At 41.5% G+C, this 22813-nt stretch overlaps 1 protein-coding gene across 4 annotated transcripts in view; it reads right to left on the minus strand.

The window, feature by feature from the left end:
- Window positions 1–16046, minus strand: part of ube4b (ubiquitination factor E4B, UFD2 homolog (S. cerevisiae)) — a 41835-nt gene extending 25789 nt beyond the window's left edge. Inside the window, exons 1-7 of one of the 4 annotated variants that reach the window (XM_046343862.1) lie at window positions 15737–16046; window positions 12788–13007; window positions 10636–10771; window positions 8943–9030; window positions 4458–4605; window positions 3935–4160; window positions 1901–2359 (exon numbers count right to left, since the gene is read on the minus strand). In XM_046343862.1, coding sequence (XP_046199818.1) covers window positions 1901–2359; window positions 3935–4160; window positions 4458–4605; window positions 8943–9030; window positions 10636–10771; window positions 12788–13007; window positions 15737–15760 — 1301 coding nt within the window. In that variant the 5' untranslated portion in view covers window positions 15761–16046. Of the gene's footprint in view, window positions 1–1900; window positions 2360–3934; window positions 4161–4457; window positions 4606–8942; window positions 9034–10635; window positions 10772–12787; window positions 13008–15736 lie in introns of all 4 variants that reach the window. The other 3 variants (XM_046343861.1, XM_046343864.1, XM_046343863.1) reach the window with 3 other exon arrangements.
- Between the last annotated feature and the right edge of the window lie 6767 nt (window positions 16047–22813).

Below are 22813 nucleotides of genomic sequence, written 5' to 3' on the forward strand. Positions count from 1 at the left end.
TGAACCCTGGTTGTGATTCACTGTGGAATAAAACACCAGACTACTCTCCTAGTGCTGACCTTGTCACATGTCCATTAATACATTTTATCTGAAGATACACCATGAACACACAGGCTCCTACAGACAACATTGTCAGAGTACCACAGCTATGAGATTCACACAAAAAACATGCAGGACAAGCAATGCATTGGCAAGAAAAAGGTCTTTCTCCTCATTTCTCAATTATATACACACACACACACTACCAATCAAAACTTGACACCTACTCATTCAAGGGTTTCCCTTTATTTTTTTTACTATTTTCAACATTGTGAAATAACACATATGGAAGCATGTAGAAACCAAAAAAAGTGTAAAACAAATCAAAATATATTTTATGACATTTTTCAAAGTAGCCACCTTTTGCCTTGATGACAGCTTTGCACACGTTAAAAAAAATACTCTCAACCAGCTTCATGAGTTCCGATATATGCTGAGCACTTCTTGGCTGCTTTTCCTTCACTCTGCGGTCCAACTCATCCCAAACCATCTCAATTGGATTGAGGTCAGGTGATTGTGGAGGCCAGGTCATCTGATACAGCACTCTCTTTCTTGGTCAAACACCCCTTACACAGCCTGGAGGTGTGTTGGGTCATTGTCCTGTTGAAAAACAAATTATCGTCCCACTAAGTCGAAACCAGATGGGATGGTGTTTCACTGCAGAATGGCGAGATAGCTATGCTAAGTGTGCCTTGAATTGTACATAAATCAGACAGTGTCACCAGCAAAGCAACCCCACGCCATCGCACCTCCGAGCTTCATGGTGCGAACCACACATGCAGAGATTATCCGCTCACCTACTCTGCGTCTCAAAGACACGGCGGTTGGAACCAAAAATCTCAAATTTGAACAGATTTACACCGGTCTAATGTCCATTGTTCGTGTTTCTTGACTCAACCAAGTCTTTTCTTCTTATTGAGTCCTATAGTAGTGGTTTCTTTTCAACAATTTGACCATGAAGGCCTGATTCACACAGTCTCCTCTGAACAGTGGATGTCGAGATGTGGCTGTTTCTTCAACTCTGTGAAGCATTTGATTGAAATGAATTCCAGGTGACTACCTCATGAAGCTGTTTGAGAGAATGCCAAGAGTGTGCAAAGCTGTCATCATGGCAAAGGGTGGCTACTTTGAAGAATCTCAAACATAAGATATTTTTATTTGTTTAACACTTTTTTGGTTACTTCATTATTCTACGTGTTATTTCATAGTTTTGATGTCTTCTCTATTATTGTACAATGTAGAAAATAGTAAAAAATAAAGAAAAACCCTTGAATGAGTAGGTGTCCAAACCTGTATATTATTATAAGAATACATTTATTTATTTTAAAAGAGGATGACTGTAAATTGTGAAAATCATCAGGGCATTGGAGTTGGTTTGTGGTTAGGAATTATGTGCAAAACACCACCCATATACAGCATGTCCATAATAAGTCAAGCAATAGGCCTACATAAATAGCCCATTATCATGTAGGCCAAATGTGCATGGGTTTTTATGGATCAAAAGGGGTTTAGATGGTGGGCGTGACGCAGGGCATGTCAATGAGCGCCGTCAGCCCATCAGCACTGCAAAAAAATGTAGGACACCGACTTGGCAGTATAGGGAGTTTTTTAAAATTTATATGCACATTTCTTGCAATTCTACCAATTTCTCAATGGTGCGGAGCAAATTATTTTGTTTTAAAAGCTAATTTCCTGCAATTATATAACCTTTGCCATGCAGTGGAGAGAAAATGTTGCAGTTTTAAAGCAAATTTCCTGTGATTCTACAAATTTTGCCATGGAGCTGAGGCTGGAGGTAGGGTTAATGTTTTAGTAAGTAGCTTGTTGCGCGTCACTCTGTCACACGCGGTGGAGGAGGTACCTAGACGGGATCCGGGTGGCGAGGGCAGCTCCTCGGGCAGCTGATCTGGGTGAGGGGGGTACCAGAGGGAGGGGCATGGAGGTGGGCGGATGAGGACTAGTAGAGGGGAGGGGAACCAACTGGGGGCTAGTTGGTAGTGGCGGGGCCGGGGCCAGAGTGATGGGCGGTACCGGGAGACCTTCAGTGATAGGGCCGCGTGAAAGCCCAGGGAGGCTAGCCAGTCTGGGGCTAGGGGGGGTGGAGATCCCCAAGGGAGAGGTGACAGAGTAGGGTCGGTAGCGCTGGGAGATAGGCAGAGGGGCGGAAGGGAGGTTGAGAGAGAGCCTAGGGGGGTAGGCCATGGAAGGGGGACTTGGGGCTACCATTGGATGCAGGGATGGGCTGGTGGGGGTAGGGAGAGGTGGAGAGATCATCCTGGCTGCATTCAAAGCCAGCGAGTGCGGACTACACCCGTACAGGCTGTGAACATTGCAAAACAAATGGGTTGACAAATGGGCTACATCTTCCTCTTTTACAATCTTATCAATAGTCAAATAACTAGGTATATAAAACTAAATAAAAAAGACAATGATACCATGACAGTGCCAGTTAAAAAGAGACAACACTTCCCATTGACTAGGCCTAAATCACACAAAAAGGGAACAATTCCCTTTCTGTCAATTTCAATGTAGGAATTCCATTGGACACTACCTTGGATAGATGCCATTTTGGACACAACCCTACCGAACTCAGCAAAAAAAAAAGTAAACGTCCCTTTTTCAGGGCCCTGTCTTTCAAATAAAACTCGTTAAAGATTTAAACACGGTTTCCCATGCTTGTTCAATGAACCATAAAAAATGTATAAACACGCACCTGTGGAACAGTCGTTAAGACACTAACAGCTTACAGAGGGTAGGCAATTAAGGTCACAGTTATGAAAACTTAGGACACTGAAGAGGCCTTTCTACTGACTCTGAAAATCACCAATAGAAAGATACCTGGGGTCTCTGCTCATCTGCATGAACGTGAATTTGTGAGACGCCTAAGACAGCGCTACATGGAGACAGGACGGACAGCTGATCGTCCTCGCAGTGGCAGACCATGTGTTAGAACACCTGCACAGGATGGGTACATCCGAACAGGTACAGGATGGCAACAACAACTGCCCGAGTTACACCAGGAATGCACATCCAGTGCTCAGACTGTCCGCAATAGGCTGAGAGAGGTTGGACTGAGGGCTTGTAGGCCTGTTGACAAGTCACGGTTTTGTCTCACCTGGGGTGATGGTCGGATTCGCGTTTATCTTCAAAGGAATGAGCATTACACCGTGGCCAGTACTCCAGAGCAAGATCGATTTGAAGGCGGATGATCCATCATGGTTGGGGCCGTGTGTCACAGCATCATAAAACTGAGCTTGTTGACATTGCAGGCAATCTCAACGCTGTGCGTTACAGGGAAGACATCCTCCTCCCTCATGCAGGCTCTTCCTGACATGACCCTCAGCATGACAATGCCACCAACCATACTGCTCGTTCTGTGCGTGATTTCCTGCAAGACAGGAATGTCAGTGTTCTGCCATGGCCAGCGAAAAGCCCGGATCTCAATCCCATTGAGCATGTCTGGGACCTGTTGGATCGGAGGGTGAGGGCTAGGGCCATTTCCCCCGGAAATGTCCGGAAACTTGCAGGTGCCTTGGTGGAAGAGTGGGGTAACATCTCACAGCAAGAACTGGCAAATCTGGTGCAGTCCATGAGGAGGAGATGCACTGCAGTACTTAATGCAGCTGGTGGCCACACCAGATACTGACAGTTACTTTTGATTTTGACCCCTCCTTTGTTTAGGGACACATTATTCCATTTGTGTTAGTCACATGTCTGTGGAACTTGTTCAGTTTGTCACAGTTGTTGAATCTTCTTATGTTCATACAAATATTTACACATGTTAAGTTTGCTGAAAATAAATGCAGTTGACAGTGAGAGGACATTTCTTTTTTTGCTGACTTTATGTGTACCCAGGACTGGGGGCTAGTCGTGGAGCCACTGGGGGGGTACTTGCCTGGACAAAGAGCTGGCCCCAAACGAGCCTGCACAGGGGGCCATGGGACTGCTGCCCTGGCTGGAGGGCTGGATCAGCGTCAGGTGGTGGTCAAGAGATTTGGCAGCAGCAATTGGCTCGGACGTGGCAGTCAGGCTGGCAAAGGGGTTGTGGACGTGCAACTGGGTAGACATCAGGAGCACCTCCATCAGGATCTGGCCAATCAGGTCTTTGAAGTCAGAGAAAACTGGGAGGAGAAAGAGAAATCCTATAAACATACCTCATTTGTGACTTGTAAACAAATTCTAAAATGGTATACATGACAGATTAAAAAAGACTGACTACACAAACTGATTTGTATTTAATAAAAATATTTTGTTCAAATTTCAATAGAAACTTTGGGTTAGAAGATTTTAAAAACAATTTCAGCTATTGCATTCAGATGAGGAAATCCTAAACCATAATCTAGGACTCTTTTGCAAAAAAGCTGTACAATTCAATAAGAACATAGCTACATATGAAATATCATGCATCTTTGCCATACCGTCTTTGAGGCTGCTCTGGTGGAACTCTGCGGCAAGCAAGGGGAGAAAAATGACGTCTCTGTCCTGCTCCTTCCAGGAAACGCGTAGGATCTTACAGATGAGCTGCAGAGCCTGCTCTTCAGAGACATCTGAGTTCTCAGCGGATTCCTGGGACAGACACACCAATAGTTAGAATTACAAACTAGAACGGTCATTGCCGTTCAAGAGACTGGTTACCAGGTGGCCATGTGTACCGATAGGTGGCAAAACATTTAAATAAAAATGTCCTTGTGTAAAAGCAGGGTGTTCAGGACTCAATGTCTGCTTTTATTGGAGGGTCCACCGCAAAAAAATGCAGCCTTGACTCAAATTTTGAGAGAAAATGAATGCTAGAATTGCTGCTTTTTTTTTTTTTTTTTTTAGTCATCCAACACTTTTCGGAGGACATATATATATTTTTTTCTTTACAGCTTTTCTGCTACATAGACCACCCTTGTTTGGTTTCCACGTGCCAAATATTTTTTAATTGTGCTGTGATGTTTCACATTCTTCTTTAAAAACTTTCTAATCGTATTATATCAACAGATTGTGTGCTAAAAAGTAAAACCTTTCCTACGAGTATTATTATATTAATTATTGACTGACTACGGCTTTCCAAAATCACCCAACACTGCTATTTGTAAGGTTCATTTTAAGCGCATGTTGTGATTTTATTAACCATTCCTGAACCTGTGACCAAAAACAAGGGGCAATAGGGGCAATACCAGAATAAATGATCTATTGATTCTGTCTCTTCGTAGCAAAATCTACAGAGCTGAGATTGCTGTATGCCCCATATACAGTTGAAGTCGGAAATTTACATCCACTTAGGTTGGAGTCATTAAAACTCAGTGAATTGTAAGTGAAATAATCAGTCTGTTGGAAAAATGACTTGTGTCATGCACAAATGTCCTAAATGACTTTCCAAAACTATAGCAGATATTCCCCATATATTTCCGATAGCTACATGTGATCTCTTTCTATTCATAACGTTTTTTCCAGAAAGATTTTTTTAGATTGATTAAATCAGTATATTTGAGTAACCATAACATTTGTTTTATTTATTCAATCTTTTCTGGGGGATAAAACTGAAATTGTAACCAGCTTTTATGGCTGGTTTAATAAAGGGCAATACTTTAAAAACACATTTTAATTTTTAATTAGTCAGAAATTAGAAGTTGTCATAATCTACTGGAAAACCCCAAAATGGTTAAGAATAACTTATGTATGAGTGAAGCTTTTAGTAAGAGGTTTAAATCTTTAATGTTGAATAGCCCCCCAAACTCATATTCATTCATATTCATTCTGGCTTAGGATTCCAAATTAAAATTGAATATTTTTTGCTCATATGAATTCAAAAACGAGTCGCCTGCAGTAGGCAGTGCCATTGTAAGTAAGTAAACTGTGATAGCACCATAGTTAATCAATGTTATTTTCCCATAAATAAAGTATTTACCTCTCTATGGTTGCAGAATCTTATATATTCTTGCTAACTTCCTATTGAAATTGATTGTGGTAAGTTAACTTCTTAGGGCTAGGGGACAGTTTTCAGAAGTTTGGATGGATGAGGTGCCCAAAGTAAACTGCCTGTTACTCAGGCCCAGAAGCTAGGATATGCATATAATTGGTAGTATTGGATAGAAAACAATCTAAAGTCACCAAAACTGTTAAAATAATGTCTGAGTATAATGTATGACATAGTAATCAGCTTACCCCTGATTACCATGTCGGTCAACGGGAAGGAAAAGGAAGACCTCCCAGATTGCAGTTCCTAGGACTTCCACTAGATGTCAAGTCTTTAGAAAGAGTTTTAGGCTTGTTTTTTTTATTTAAATGGGATAAAATTTGTTTTAGTAAGTGGGTCCCATTTTGGCTGGAGTGTTTTTTGCGCTTTCCGGTGAGGGTGCGTACTTCGTTATTTGTCTCCGGTAATGGTCTCCAGTATTCCCAGTCTTAAATTGTATCGTTTATTTACATATTAGGGTACCTGAGGATTTATTAGGAACGTTGTTTGATGTGTTTGGAAGTAGTTTATTGGTAACTTACGGGCTTCATTTGTATGCATTTTGAACGAGGGAAATGGGTGGATTACTGAGTCAAGCGGGCCAATGACACTGACTTTTTTGGGATATAAAGATGGAATTTATCGAACAAAAGGACCATTTGTTATGTAGCTGGGACCCTTGTGATTGTAACCCGATGAAGATCTTCAAAGGTAAGTGATTTATTTTATTGCCATTTCTGACATTCGTGACACCTCTGCTTGGTTGGAAATGTATGTAATGCTTTTGTGTGCAGTGAGCTGTCCTCAGATAATTGCATGGTGTGCTTGCGCTGTAAAGCATTTTTGAAATCTGACAAAGCGGCTGGATTAACAAGAAGTTAAGCTTTTAAATGATGTGTGACACTTGTATTTTCATGAATGTTTAATATTACGATTTTGGTCATTTGAATTTCGCACTCTGCAAATTCACCGGATGTTGTCGAGGTGAGATGCTAGCATCTCAATGATCCGTAAGAAGTTCATTTATATTTTTTGAGATGTGAATACCAAGTATGTCTACTTGTCACCATCCGCCCATTTTATTGGTAAACTACAAGGTACAATAAACATGTTTTTAAATGATCAAATACGTAATATGGTACACTTGTCACATTTAGGTTTTAGTCCAGATAGGCTAGAACAATTATCAAGATATTCAATGAGACTGTGCAGGGATCCAGATTGTGGACTTAAGGGGAGAAAAAAAAAGGAGTCATCAGCATACATTTAACAATTTTGTTTTTCTCCCCTGGAATTCTAACACCTTGATGTTCTTGTTGAATCTAATTTTAATAGCTAGCACTTCAAATGGCCATAATAAATATGGGGACAATGGACAGCCTTGTTTTACTCTTAATAGCGCAATACTTTCTGACAAGTAGCCATGGATTTGCCTCCTTACCACTGTCAGCAAATTACACTGCTGATTTTAGATCTGAATTAGTGAAAACAGTAGGATACCCATAGTGACTTTATTTTACTATCCATTTTCTATTGGACATGGATTGATTCTGTTGCAATAAGAGCTAATAACTGCTGCTGCCAGCTGCTCTTTATTGGTGCCAATTAGCCAAGCAACACCCCTTTCAAAGACACCTTTAGCTAGATGGTAGAATCCATAATAGAAAACTATTCGGGTGAGGGTTAGAGAGGAAACAGACTGTACCATGTAAGCAGACAGGGGTGTTTTCAGAGAGCTTTCAAAGACCATTGGCATAGACAAATGTATTGGTTCAGAGTATTTCAGTTCAATAGCCATGTGGAGATGGGCGGTGAAGGATTCTATAAAGCAATCACTGAGGCAAACCTGGGCATACAGATAAAGAATCTTCAATGCCAGTCATCATTTAGGTTATTTTGTTCCGAAAAACTGCAGACGTTTTATTTGTTTCTATTGTGCAATAGTAAAGAGATCTATTCTACATCATCCATGAAAGAGCTTCCACTCATTACTAATTGCAAGGCAACAAATTAGCATGCCCTTACCTATTCAAATTACCATGCCCTTACCAGAATTAGCATGTCCTTACCTATTTTGAATTTAGGGATTAGATCATTGCGAGAATTTGACAGAAATAAAAGTAATTAACCCAAAACCAAAGTTGTTTTTTCAGCCAGGAGCGAGGTTTTTATATTAAAGTCGAAAATGGCTCTCTGACCATCCAAAATGACCTACTTATTATAACTGAAATGATGTATTTTTCTTTGAGAGTTAGCCATTTATTTCCTTTTCTACATTGGCAGGAGTATCAAAAGGACATTTATTTTCACATACACAATGAAACCACTGAAGTATATGAACCCACTGCTCATTTGGTGAAAAGTATTGATGTACAAAGTCTCCAACAATTCCATTCACTTCCATTCATTTGGCAGATCCTTTTCTTGACAGGTCGTGTCTGAAATAGCACCCCATTCCCTATGCTGTATCGTGCACTACTTTGAAGTGCTGGTCCAAAGTAGTGCACTATATAGGGAATAGATTGCCTGGCTACCCAGACTCTTTGTTCCGGCCAAATGCCACTCCAGGCCCACGTTTCTTCTCTGCAATGAGTGTGGATTTGACTCCATCCCCGAACCCTCTAGAATGAACACATTCAGACCATCTGATTTGTCCCAGAAACCAATGGGTTAGGCCAGAGCCATAACAAACGTGAATGAAGCGCCGTATTCAAAGTACATAATTGGCTTTGATATGGATTGGTTAGACACGATCCAATCATTACTTTTCACCCACCAAAAATTACTTTCAATGATGGCAGATTCAGACTGAAGTATGTAGAGAATGATAAGAGAAGTGGAATAATTCAGTTTGAGCCTTCAGGCATGGGAATAGATGGTGCCTTTTTAGACACAGTCAAAGTGACTGATTAAAGTACAGGAAGTACAGGAAGGAAGGGGGTGGAATGGGAGCTCTGCTTACCTTTTCAGCCAGGTCCCTCTTCTCCCTGCGATCACTGTCCTCCACCTCCATGTTCTCTATCCCTGAGTCCACATCCACCTGGGACATGCTACTGGGCCACACGCACAGAGACAGAGGGAGAGAGGAGCAACATAGATAGGGACAACCAATTTATCCCTCCACCAGATCACACAAACAGGCAATCAACTGTACTCCAACTCAAAAAGGACAAAACACACGGTTGCGATGAACAGTTAAAATCAGCTTGTGGTGGTCCTATCGCCTATGACGAGCGCACTGTCTGTTATTTTCTGTTCATTTCCGGACGATTCTACATGTTGAATCGTCACCATTCGTTGACACCCAGCAGTTGATCTCTTACACTTACGTTGCTTATGTGGCCATCCACCACTTTTAACTGTTTGTCGGCACGGTTTTGTTCTTAAGAAGTGAAATTAGCATTCAAGGTAAATTTAGAACAGCTAAAATCCTTACGCCTCTTGTGCATTTAAGTGCTTTCATGTTTTGTGCTATTCCCCTTACCTTAAAGCTGCAATCTTTATCGGTGAACCTGACAAGTTTATTTGCGATATTACAACGGCTCGGACGCCATTGCACATGCGATAGAACAGCAGAGTATTTTTTTTTTATACAATGCTGGATGCTAATTTCCTCAAGACAAAAACAAAATGTGCCTGGGGTGGCCGGTGGCACTGTTTCACCCATTGCGGAGCTCAGCTTTAACACATATCTTTGTATAACACACTGCACACATTGTATCTAGCTTTAAACTTTCTAATTTGAGTTGGAATGAAGGGATGCATGTGACATCTATTAAAGCTTTGTGTAAGGAGTTCATAAGGGGTGAATGGATACACTAAGCATGAGATCAGACTGACTCCGGGCCATAACAATTGAACAGAGCTGAAATGTGATGCCTGTCATCCTAGCCTCTTCTCTTATGTTGAATTACACTTTGTTTAGTTTATTTGACCATTTTAAACACACTTCAAAAGACAACATAAATAAAATCATTGACGAACACACAAAAAAGTCAGAAGACTTACAGCGGTGAAAGAAAGTTTGTACCCTTTAGGATTTTCTGCATTTCTACATAAGTTTGAGCTAAAATGTGATCAGATCCTCATCATCATCATCTAAGTCCTAATAATATATCAAAGTGAACCTGCCTAACAAATAACAAAAACAATTGTACTTACGAATTTCTTTATTGAGCAAATTGATCTTAAATTCAATGTAATGGTTGGAAAAAGTATGTGAACCTCTTCATTAATGAGCTAAATTAAATGTATTAAACTAGTCAAACGTGTAGTATTTGGTCCCATATTCCTAGCACAAAATCAATTTGAATCAATTTGCTCAATAAAGAAATTAAAAAGTTGTGTTATTTGTTTAATTAGGTTCACTTTATTATTAGGACTTTGATCACATTTTAGGTCAAAAGTATGCAGAAATAGAGCAAATCCTAAAGGGTTCACAAACTTGCTTATCACTATTTCCAGTGTGGTCTTCTAAATTGACCTCTTACCCCTAAACACTCCTGTCCTGTAGATCTGAGAGAATTGGGGTAGATAAACATCATAGCAAACGCTTCATCTTGCCTTCGAATCTCCATATTGCTTACACCTCCTAGCCAAACCTCTCAAAACTGGGCTAAGGATCGGTTTTGAATGGACCGGTCCGAGTTGCTCACCTCTTTTCACAGGAGGCTGTGTCAATGTCCATGCTCTGGGATCGGGAAAGACTCTGGGACTGGGTCTCCAGGCTGTTGGAGGGAGAGCTGGAGAGGGAGCTCACTCCCTCGCTGCTCTGACTGCAGTACGTCACGCCTGGGACAGGTACGAAAGAAAACAAATAAGGTACACAGGAGGAGAAAAAAAAATGGCACCATATTCCCTATAGTGTACTACCCTTGGCCCTGGTCAAAAGTAGTACACTACATAGGGAGTAGGGTGCATTTGGGACACAACTGAAGAGCTCAGTGTGTGAGGAATACAGTATATTTGACTCGACCCCCATGGCTTTTCTCTGCATATGTACAGTAGGTCCATTGGCAACAAGCACTTTTTGTCAGCTCACCAAGTTAAGCTACCAGAAATGAACTTGAACACAGCTGTGTGTGTGAATTGGAAAGCCTGTCTACTCAACAGCTAAGGACAAAGCTGATTAAGGCCCATGTCCAATGGCTAAAGAAAGACCAGGAATTACCACCTGACTACAGAACCCTCAACATAATGTGGAAAACCTGGGCCTTGTTCAGCAGGGCATCATTTAGATGGATAGAAATACATTGTGTGGAACAGACATGCCCCTGTGACATGTAAAATAAAGTATGGCAGATGGAGCGCAATGGTGCAGACTGCCTCCGTTGAAAATGAATGTCTGGAAAAGATATCAAAGCAGTTCATGGACACAGGGTGTTATTGTTGAAGCCTGATGCCAGTGCTGTTCGTTGCACCCTCCTGAACACGACCTTGGTTGTGTTCAATTGGGATGAACAGCTGTAAACTAACAGCATTTTCCGCAAAGGTAGGCTAAGCCATATTGCATTTTCATTTGCTAGCTAAATTCATGTTGAGATAGAATACCACATTTGTGGAAATCTGTTTAACAATTATTGGAAATTAGTTTATTGAAAGCCTATATCAACTAATTTTACATTTTGCCAACTTAAAGGATTTGGGTCTATCATGTTTAAAAAATGTTTTAAAAACATTTGAAATTGAAAACAACATCATTACACATTGTGGATCTCATTTTAAAGCAATCAGTCAGTCATTAAGGTAGCTTCCTTTGACAGAGTAGGCTAACCAGTACAAACAATAGGGGAGAGACTGTATTCATCCATATCTATGACTCAATAGTATACGTTCTAGAGTACTGTATGCGTTTGTGAAAGCAGCATTTCTCACACCGATGCCAAATGAGGACACACTTTATATCTCCCATGGACTTCAGAACAAAATCCTAAAATAGGCCATTAACTGCAGAGGCAATAGGAATGTAATGTTCAAGAATAAGCCCACAATCTGGGAATAGCCTATAGAATGCCACACTGCTTTCCACTCTGACTTCCGCTGGCTGAGAATGTTAGCACTCATCTGTGCCCTTAGCTGAACTCAGGCAAAGGCTGGTGCACGAACGGCACAGTGACTGTGCACTTTCCTGGTAAAGGGCACGATGGCAGGTTCAGGAGACTTTGTTTTGCTCAAGACCAGGATTGATCATGTTGATTCCATAGCTGGACGCTATTTGTTCGAGGCTACCAGGTTTTCCAAACCGCTCAAGATCAACTTAACAAACAAGTCTACTCCAACCGGGCCTATTTTGCATCTGCTTAGAGTCCTAGAACTATTTAAAACCAGACTGTCTACCAAAGTTTCTGAACTTTGGTTCTTTTAAGCCCGACTGAGTGGAAAGTACACATTTGTACATAAGCATGTTCACTCAATACAACACGGATAAGAGGCAGAGTATTTCAGCCTACTAATGCTTCTTACTAGTTAAATAAAGGTGATATTTAAATAAATGTCTGAACTTGACCTATAGCCTAATTATGGCCACCTGTGTTTTTGTTGTTGTCATTCTCAGCATGAATGGTGAGGCTGAAATGCATCCATGCAGGGCAGATAAATGAATTTTATTTACTTGAGCCTTTTGAGTGCTATTTCATTCACTATGTAGCTAATTAGCCTACAGCAATGCCTTTACAGCAAGCAATCTGACCAAACTTGTTTAGCTCCCAATGTAGGAGATTTTGTGAAAGCTAGCTACAGAACACACTATAAAAATGCAAACAAATGTTTTGGTCATCTTTAAACATGCTGTCTAAGATGTGCTCATACCAGATGCGCCAATAGGAGAGGTGGCGGGAGTGACACTCTGGACATTGAGCCCAAGTGAATGTGAGGCGGCTGGTGGTAGGGGCTGGGGTGTGGCCCCTGAGGTCCCAGGAAGGGGCCAAGGGGGTGTCTCTCTCTGTGGGGACGTCAGGGGAGTGCTGAGGGGGGTGCTGGGCTGGGATGTTTGCCCTCCTGCAAGTCTGGCCAGTCTCCTTCTGCGGATCTGTAATGAACAGAAGCAAGCTAGCTAGTTACCCAATGATGATTCAGTCGACTTAACAGTATAACAGACCAACATGAGATACACCGATTTGATCATTAATCATGGTCAAAGGGATACATCGGGATTTTGGCATTAAAGCCCTTTATCTACTTCTCCAGAGTCAAATGAACTTATGTATACCATATTTATGTCTCTGCATCCAGTATGAAGGAAGTTGGAGGTAGTTTTGTGAGCCAATACTAACTTGCATTAGACATCCAGTCATTGCACTATGGTATCTACTAGCATGCTAGCAGTTACCATATACTTTGTCATTGTACAAACCCTAGTTTGCAACTTCCTCAAACTGCATCCAGAGACGTATAAAAAAAAACACTGAGAGACAACATTTATTTCGGTGTTGATTGCCGACATCTTTGGGAATAATAAAATGACAGCTAGAAGCTAGCTAGCTAACGGCATGTTAAACTGACTTGGGCCCGGTTTCGCAATAGCGATGAAACTTAGGTTAATGAATGTTTTAACAATACATCTTTCTGACAGCTGCCAAAGTTGTAATATGCATTTCCAAAAACACCACGCAGAGACAACGGTCGCTAAGTGTGCCATTGGAGCATGCCAGTAGTGATATCAGCTTTCTCCATTCAAATCTTTCGGTAGCATTAGAAATATTGCACAATACTGACAACGAATCAGCTCCGAGACAGATATTACCACCTACGGCTGCAAATATTGAGGCAGCTTACTTTAATGCTCAGCGGTGTTGTGGTGCCTGGAGCAGGAATGGCGTGCTGTGTGAAAAAGTCTATGACAAACAGTAACACTCTGAATGACCTAAAATTACAAAATCGTATTTCTTTTTCCAGGTCAGGCCAATCCAAGCTGTACTGTGCAAGTAGGCTAATAATAGGCCTACTATTGAAATAGATGAGGCTTTGTCATAAATTCTCAGGTTTCAGATATTTCAAATGTTCAGGTTTTCGCTCTGTCCGTTTTTGAATAGGACACTCAATTTGGTGGTTTTCTAAGTCCACAAACAGTGCTTTTAGCACATCAGGAGACCACTTTTGAGGCTAGGGAAAAGTCTAAGAAATGTTGATTTTTCTGTGTAGTTACCGTTTAATTCAGGCACCTAGACTGTTTGGTTATCTTGTTTCTGTAATGCACATGAGCTGGCGTTTACAAAACAAATGGATTGATGCAAATAATCATATTGTTCTGCCAGGTCGGCATAGGCTACTTTGTAGCTAGTTAACATCTAATGGAGAAGGTATTTTGAGACAGGCCTTCGTTAACCTTTCAATCTATCTTTTTCCTGTTCCTTAATTGTTTGAAACTGGACGTTTTACTTCATGATGTACATCTGGCTTAAAATGAGCTTATTGGCAAAATCCCACCATGGAAACAAATATTTTACAAAAGACTCCTCTTATGTGCTCTCCTGTTTTATTATGCCAAAGGCATTATCCTAGTCATATTAGCAACCCATGATAATTATTGCATCTTCAGATCTCCACTCTTTCTAAATTTAGATATTTCCATCTCTGTCCATGAGACCTCTTGCATCTGTGGTGCGCAAATTGAAGTTATGTGAGTAGACCTACCACCGTGTGCACAAATAATTGTTGATCATCATTTTAAGCAAAACATTATGATCTGTTCCATCAGCCTTATTAATTGATAGTGTATACATCCACTACACTACTTTGATACGCATCCTGGTGATTAAGTAGTGAGTATACACAATGCACACAAGACAAACTACAACACTGCTAATGCTTACCCAATAACAGAACGCACTAAATTACCTATTTGGTACATAACTACGCACATGTTACGCTACACATCATGAAATATATTGAAAAATTAGACCGTAGCCAACAAGTAGCAAAATAGAACTCTATGAAAATGTCATGCTTATGATTGAAGTTGGCATATAACGTTAATCTACTAATGATATTTTTATGCAGTCATCTCGGCTTTCATTGGAAGCATATCTGTCTGTATACGTCGCTTGTCTGTATCAAATGCAAAGAAATTGGCAACTTTGTATTTGTAGTAAAGTTTGTTCTTTAGTTGTCGGCAGTCACAGAGAGAAGGATAAACCAAGTGATTATATGTTTAGCGTATTTCTTCTGTGTATAAAGCGACGCGGGAGGGCAAAAAAAAGCATCTAACGACGCACTTCGCTTTTCTACGAGTGGTGTGAGACAGGTGTTCGATTACGAGCGTTTTAATAACGCTAGTTTTGGAAAACAGATTTAACGATGCTCCTACGAAGGCTATAATGATGAATTTAGCGTTGAGGCTTTTTGGTAAACGGGCCCTGATTGGTTGCACAATGCCATGGTGGCCTGCTGTGTTATGCTGAGTCGCCTAGCTAGCTAGCTAGCTAACGTAGCTACCTGCCTTTAGTTAATAAACTAGCTAGTTACAGAGTGTGGGCTAAATAGTCAGTAACGTTACTAACGTATCAAAACATACCCATTAAATTGACGTCAAGGTATCCAAACCCTTTATCGAAAGGGCCAGCGTTAAAATGGTGTTGGCTAGCTACCGTTACTGTTATATCTCCGGCTTTATGCTTAACGCGTTACTGTAGTGTCACTGACTAGCTAGCTACGTTAGCCTTTGAAATGGTAACGTTAACAACGACGACATAGACTTTTGTCGAGACAAATTGGAAAAAACGAATAGTCGTTTTTAGCAACATTGCGTCGTTATCTTACCTCGTCGGCACTCAACTCCTCCATCGTTTTCCCTTTATTTTCAGCTAGCTTTACTAATTTTGCCAGCCAGCTAGCTATCTATTTAATAGAACCAAATGTGCATAGTCTAACTCGTGAAACAAATAGCAATTTATCTTGATTGCCTCGAAGTTTAAAAAAAAGAGGATGCGTGCGTTTCCTCAATTGAGTGGTATCTATTCGAATTATACGAAGAATGAAACAAACACAAAAGTATTATTCATCAAAACCACTGAGGTATGATCAAAACACGAAGGTTGCCATTTTGGATCATGTGTCACGTGACTGGAGACTGACACTTCACAAAGGGAGGTCCCAATACGGGGAGGTCTTACACTATATACAAAAGTATGTGGACACCCTTCAAATGAGTGGACTTGGCTACTTCAGCCACACCCATTTCTGTCAGGTGTATAAAATCGAGCAAACAGCCATGCAATCGCGAAGTGGTAGGCCATGCAAGCTCACAGAACGGATCGCTCAATCGTCTGTCCTCGGTTGCAACACTCACTACCGAGTTCCCATCTGCCTCTGGAAGCAACACCAGCACAAGAACTGTTCGTCGGGAGCTTCATGAAATGGGCTTCCATGCCCGAGCAGCCACACACAAACCTAAGATTACCATGGGCAATGCAAAGCGTTGGCTGGAATGGTGTAAAGCTCACCGCCATTGGACTCTGGAACAGTGGAAATGTGTTCAATGGAGTGATGAATCACTCTTCACCATCTGGCAGTCTGATGGAAGAATCTGGGTTTGGTGGATGCCAGGAGAACACTACCTGCCCGACTGCATAGTGCCAACTGTAAAGTTTGGTGGAGGAGGAATAATGGTCTGGGGCTGTTTTTCATGGTTCGGGCTAGGCCCCTTAGCTTAGTTCCAGTTGAGGGAAATTTTAACGCTACAGCATACAACAACATTCTAGACGATTATGTGCTTCCAACTTTGTTGCAACAGTTTGGGGAAGGCCGTTTCCGGTTTCAACATGACGATGCCCTTGTGCACAAAGTAATGTCCATACAGAAATTGATTGTTGACTGGCCTGCAAAGAGCCCGGACCTCAACACCATCCAACACCTTTGGGATGAATTGGAACACCAACTGCGGGCCAGGCCTAATTGGCCAATGTTAGTGCCTGTCCTCACTAATGCTCATGTGGCTGAATGGAAGCAATTCCCTGCAGAAAACTTCCAACATCTAGTGGAAAGCCTTCCCAGAAGAGTGGTGGCAATTTTAGCAACAAAGGAGGGACCAACTCCATATTAATGCCCATGATTTTGAAATGAGATGTTCGATGAGCAGAAAGTACACATACTTTTGGTCATGTAGTTTGTGTCAAAATAATACTTGTTTACGCAAACTGTGATAACTTCTTTATACTATTATCGTGGTTAAATTACATTTAGCTAATTATATATTTTTGGGGCAGGTAGCCTAGCAACCTCGGTCATCAGTTCAAATCCCAAATCTAGTCTTGCAACCGGTGGGTATCCTATCCCCACATGACCTACAAACTAGATTATTTAATTACTGGTAACACAGGCTCTTATTGCCAAATCTTTGACTACTGCTAATACAACAACCAGTCTTCGCAGTCCTATTTTACTATCATATTCTCGTCCTATCCTTGACATGTTCACTGGGACAGGGGTTTTGGATTAAAAAAATCAGAACCTAGACCAGAGCTCTCCAACCCTGTTCCTAGAGAGCTACCTTACTGTAGGTTTACGCTCCAACGTCAATTTTATCTGACCTGATTCAACTCATCAACCAGCTAATTATTAGAATTTGATAAACTAGATTAGGGTTGAAGCAAAAACCTATAGGACGGTAACTCTCCATGAACACGGTTGGAGAGTCCTGGCCGAGATATGTCTGCTTTAGGAAGCACTGATCATCTTTTTATTTGTTTTTATTTCACTTTTATTTAACCATGTAAGCTAGTTGAGAACAAGTTCTCATTTCAACTGCGACCTGGCCAAGATAAAGCAAAGCAGTGCGACTCAAACAACAACAGAGTTACACATGGAATAAACAAGCGTACAGTCAATAACACAACAGAAAAAAGTAAGTCTATATACAGTGTGTGCAAATGGCATGAGGAGATAAGGCAATAAATAGGCCATAGTAGCAAAGTAATTACAATTTAGCAAATTAACACTGGAGTGATAGATGAGCAGATGGTGATGTGCAAGTAGAAATGCTGGTGTGCAAAAGAAAAGTACATAAAAACAGTATGGGGATGAGGTAGGTAGATTAGGTGGGCTATTTACAGATGGGCTATGTACAGCTGCAGCGATCGGTTAGCTGCTCAGATAGCTGATGTTTAAAGTTAGTGAGGGAAATATGTCTCCAGCTTCAGCGATTTTTGCAATTCGTTCCAGTCATTGGCAGCAGAGAACCTGAAGGAAAGGCGGCCAAAGGGGGTGTTGGCTTTGGGGATGACCAGTGAGATATACCTGCTGGAGCGTGTGCTATGGGTGGGTGTTGTTATCGTGACCATTGAGCTGAGATAAGGTGGAGCTTTACCTAGCATAGATTTATAGATGACCTGAAGCCAGTGGGTCTGGCGACGAATATGTAGCGAGGGCCAGCCGACAAGAGCATACAGGTCGCAGTGGTGAGTGGTATAATATCCTGACTACACCGCAAGCATTGCAAAAATTAGTTTAGAAATCTATGTTATTCAAATATTGCACCCACACTGCTCACGAGTGTCCGCGTTGCCAAGGGCTAAAATAGAAGTCCTTTCTATTTCTAACGCAGATCGCGCTGCAAGTCCTGCCTCTCCCATCTCCTCATTGGTTTATAGAAGCAGGTACCCACGTACCATCTCATCATTGGTTATACTCACGTGGGTGATTGAAAGATGAACTGTGTTGCCGGTTGTCGTGGTAATACTATGAACGTTTAGATGCCAATCACCATATAAGTTCAATGATGAAAAAGTCTGGAAGGAGGAGAGATGACTTGAAACGATTCTGTTGATCGTTTTATGTGTGGATTAATTGTCAGAGTAGAGTACCTTGTGCATTTAACAACCTAATGTTTATATCCCAGGACAAATTAGCTAGCAACAGCAAGCTAGCTAAATAGAACAAATTAGCTAGAAAGTGCAAGCTAACTAGCTTAATTGCCATAAATGTTTAATGCTTTTGACCTGTCCCCAAATTGTCATTGGTTCAGAGTTTTTCACATTTTAACCTGCGTGTCATGATCGCGTTTGGTGTAGGGGGACAAAATACATTTATGCACAATGTCGCACGAGCGCAGCCGGTTTGGGTTCCGTGTAAGGGGCTTTGGTGACAAAACGGATGGCAATGTGATAGAAAGCATCCAGTTTGCTGAGTAGAGTATTGGAAGCTATTTTGTAAGTGACATCGCCGATCGGTAAGGTAGTCAGTTTTACGAGGATATGTTTGGCGGCATGAGTGAAGAAGGCTTTGTTGCAAAATAGGAAGCCGATTCTGGATTTCATTTTGGATTGGAGATGTTTAATATGAGTCTGGAAGGAGAGTTTACAGTCTAACCAGACACCTAGGTATTTGTAGTTGTCCACATATTCTCAGTCAGAACCATCCGGAGTAGTGATGCTAGTCGGGAGGGTGGGTAGCAAACGGTTGAAAAGCATGCATTTGGTTTTAGTAGCATTTAAGAGCAGTTAGAGGCCACGGAAAGAGTGTTGTATGGCATTGAAGCTCATTTGGAGGTTAGTTAACACAGTGTCCAAAGGGCCAGATGTATACAGAATGGTGTCGTCTGCGTAGAGTTTGATCGGAATCACCCGCACGCAGCAAGACCGACATATACAGAGAAAAGTGTCGGCCCGAGAATTGAACCCTGTGGTACCCCCATAGAGACTGCCAGAGGTCCGGACAACAGGCCCTCCGATTTGACACACTGAACTCGGTCTAAGAAGTAGTTGGTGAACCAGGCGAGGCAGTCATTTGAGAAACCAAGCCTGTTGAGTCTGCCGATAAGAATGTGGTGATTGACAGAGTCTAAAGCCTTGGCCATGTCGATGAACACTGCTGCTTCTTCTTCAGAAGAACATCTTCAGATAATGTGTAAATCTACACTAAAACATAGACACTGAAACCTTAGGCTGCTGCTTTTCAACTCTTTTGATGATAGGCTACACATGAGCTCATGCTCAAAATGCAGTGAAAAGAGAGTATTATAAGAGTATCATAAAGGCTGTATGATTTATGGAGTCAACTAATTGCCAGTGATACATTTTCACATTTCTATTTTTCATAATGTAAAATGCATTTTCCATATTATACAGTCTATGCTTGATATTTTATTCACAAGTTTGTGGCAAGTCGGTTGGAGCTAGGAACACAAGCATGTCACCCACAATAGCAAGCATGTCACCCACAACACCCACAATAGCTAAATATGTGTATGCGACCGATAAAATCTGATTTGAAGTGTTTAGAATTTCTCTTAAAACAGACTTTTTCAGCATTGCTAATGACTTTGGGAAAATCAAATCCAGTTGTGTTTAGATTATTCTCAGCTCCCTACCTACCTTGCCTCATGGCAAAACAGAACAGAAGACCACAAAGAACACAATTTAATTTTGTGTGCCGGTAATACGGCAGAAGTGTTGTCCAGTTACTGACTGATATGTGGAATGTGGAATATAATTTTCTTAACATCCATATTATAGACCAGGAGTACTCAACTCTTACCCTACGAGGCCCGGAGCCTGCGGGTTTTTTTCTACCTCATAATTAATTGCACACACCTGTTGTCCCCTAGGTCTAAATCAGTCCCTGATTAGAGGGGAACAATTAAAACATGCAGTGGAACTGGTTTCGATGTCCAGAGTTGACTTTGAGGTTTATAAACCATTATTAATTCAGGTGAGAATCCTCCTCTTAAAAATGTCAACCAAGCCCTGCTGTTTTTCTTTTCAAATTATGTACCGTACAATTTTAAAACAATAATCCAATGGTGTCCTCTAATGGTCAAAAAATATAATGTTTTCATTTGGGACTATCAAATAAACAGTCCCAAGTCCTATTGCCCCAGACAATGCCTGATAATTTACAGCTCTTAGACCTGGGTTTCTTTCCCCTATGCTTAGGGTTCAGTCTAGGAATAACACAATTGGTTTACATCATGGAACATCTTATCTTCTTCTCAAGAATATGGTCGACGTAAGGTCTTTAATCAGGTCAACACTTGAAAGGCTGTGTGGCCAGACTGTATTCCAGGACTCGTTCTCAGAGCATGCGCAGATCAGCAGATAGTCATATTCACGGTCATTTTCAACCTCTCCTTGTCCCAGTCTGTAATCTCCACATCTTAAAATGACTACCATCATTCCTGTTCCCAAGAACTCCTTCATACCACAATGACTACTGCACTATAGCACTTACATCTGTGATCATGAAGTGTTATGAAAGACTGGTTATGACACATCAACTCCATCAACCCAGACACCCTAGATCCACTCCAATTTGCATACTACCCCCAACAGATCCATAGACAACGCAATTCCACTCCACACTGCCCTCACCCACCTAGATAAGAGAATACTGAGAATGCAAATTGTCTGGGTAGCCATTTGAATAGGTTTTCAGGAGTCTTATGGCTTGGGGGTAGAAACTGTTTAGAAGCCTCTTGGACATAGACTTGGCGCTCCGGTACTGCTTGTCGTGTGGTAGCAGAGAGAACAGTCTATGACTACGGTGGCTGGAGTTTTTTACCATTTATAGGACCTTCCTTTGACACCGCCTGGTATAGAGGTCCTGGATGGAAGCTTGACCCCAGTGATGTACTGGGCCGTTCGCACTACCTTTTATAGTGCCTTGCAGTCGGAGGCCGAGCAGTTGCCCAACCAGTCAGGATGCTCTCGATGGTGCAGCTGTAGAACCTTTTGAGGATCTGAGGACCCGTGCCAAATATTTTCAGTCTTCTGAGGGGAAATAGGTTTTGTCGTGCCCTCTTCACGACTGTCTTGGTGTGCTTGGACCATGTTAGTTTGTTGGTGATGTGGACACCAAGGAACTTGAAGCTCTCAACCTGCTCCACTGCAGCCCCGTCGATGAGAATGGGGGCGTGCTCAGTCCTCTTTTTCCTGTAGTCCACATTCTTTTTCACTGCTTGGTATAGCAACAGCACCGCCCTTGATCACATGGAGCTACAGAGGGTGGTGCGGACAGCCCAGTACATCACTGGGCCCCAGCTCCCTGCCATCCAGGACTTCTATATCAGGCTGTATGAAAGGAAGGACCAGAAAATTGTTAAAGACTCCAGCTTCCCAAGCTCTGCCGCCACACAACAAGAGATACCAGTGCATCTAGTATGACACCAACAGGCTACTGAACAGCTTCTGTCCTGATGCCTAGTCATCTTCCCCTGGTACAGATCTACCTCTATCACTCCAGTATCCCTGTACATTGTAATTATGGTACTGGAACTGACCCTGTACATGGTTTCTTACTTTCTTGTGTTATTTCTTATTTCTCATGTTTTTGTTGTCATTTATTTTTTGTGCAGCATTGATATTGATTACTGCATTGTTGGGTTTGGAGCTTGTAAGAAAGGCATGTCACTGCACTTGTGCACGTGACATTAAAATTTGAAACCTTAAAGTGCATTCCTTCACATTCTTTTTGAAAACTTGCTTGCAGACCTGCCCTTCACAGTAGAACTCCTGAGAAAAGAGAATAGGAATATAAAATGCATAAGAATGTAGTTTATCCTTCTCTATTCAGTGTGTCCAATCACAATTCTTCCCAATCTGTTCACACACCAGCTTACTCCCCTTCATGTCACCAGCGACTGTATGATACACACAGAGCAAAAAGCATGTTCATCATTTTTGAAAGACTGACCTAGTAGTTCATGTAGGCTAGCTAGAACAAGCTCAATTACACTAATCATTATCACAAATGCTCTTTTAATGGAAACCTCAATATTCATTGGATGATCTAATCTTTGACCAAAGTGGTTAATGTCAGGTTAGTCTCACACAACCTGACTAGAAGGCTGGTCCAGGTCGTTAGGGTACGTTCCTTCTCTAACTTGAACTGTAGACTGTTTGT

Source organism: Oncorhynchus gorbuscha, linkage group LG03 (genome assembly GCF_021184085.1).
Source record: "Oncorhynchus gorbuscha isolate QuinsamMale2020 ecotype Even-year linkage group LG03, OgorEven_v1.0, whole genome shotgun sequence".
NCBI lineage: Eukaryota > Metazoa > Chordata > Actinopteri > Salmoniformes > Salmonidae > Oncorhynchus > Oncorhynchus gorbuscha.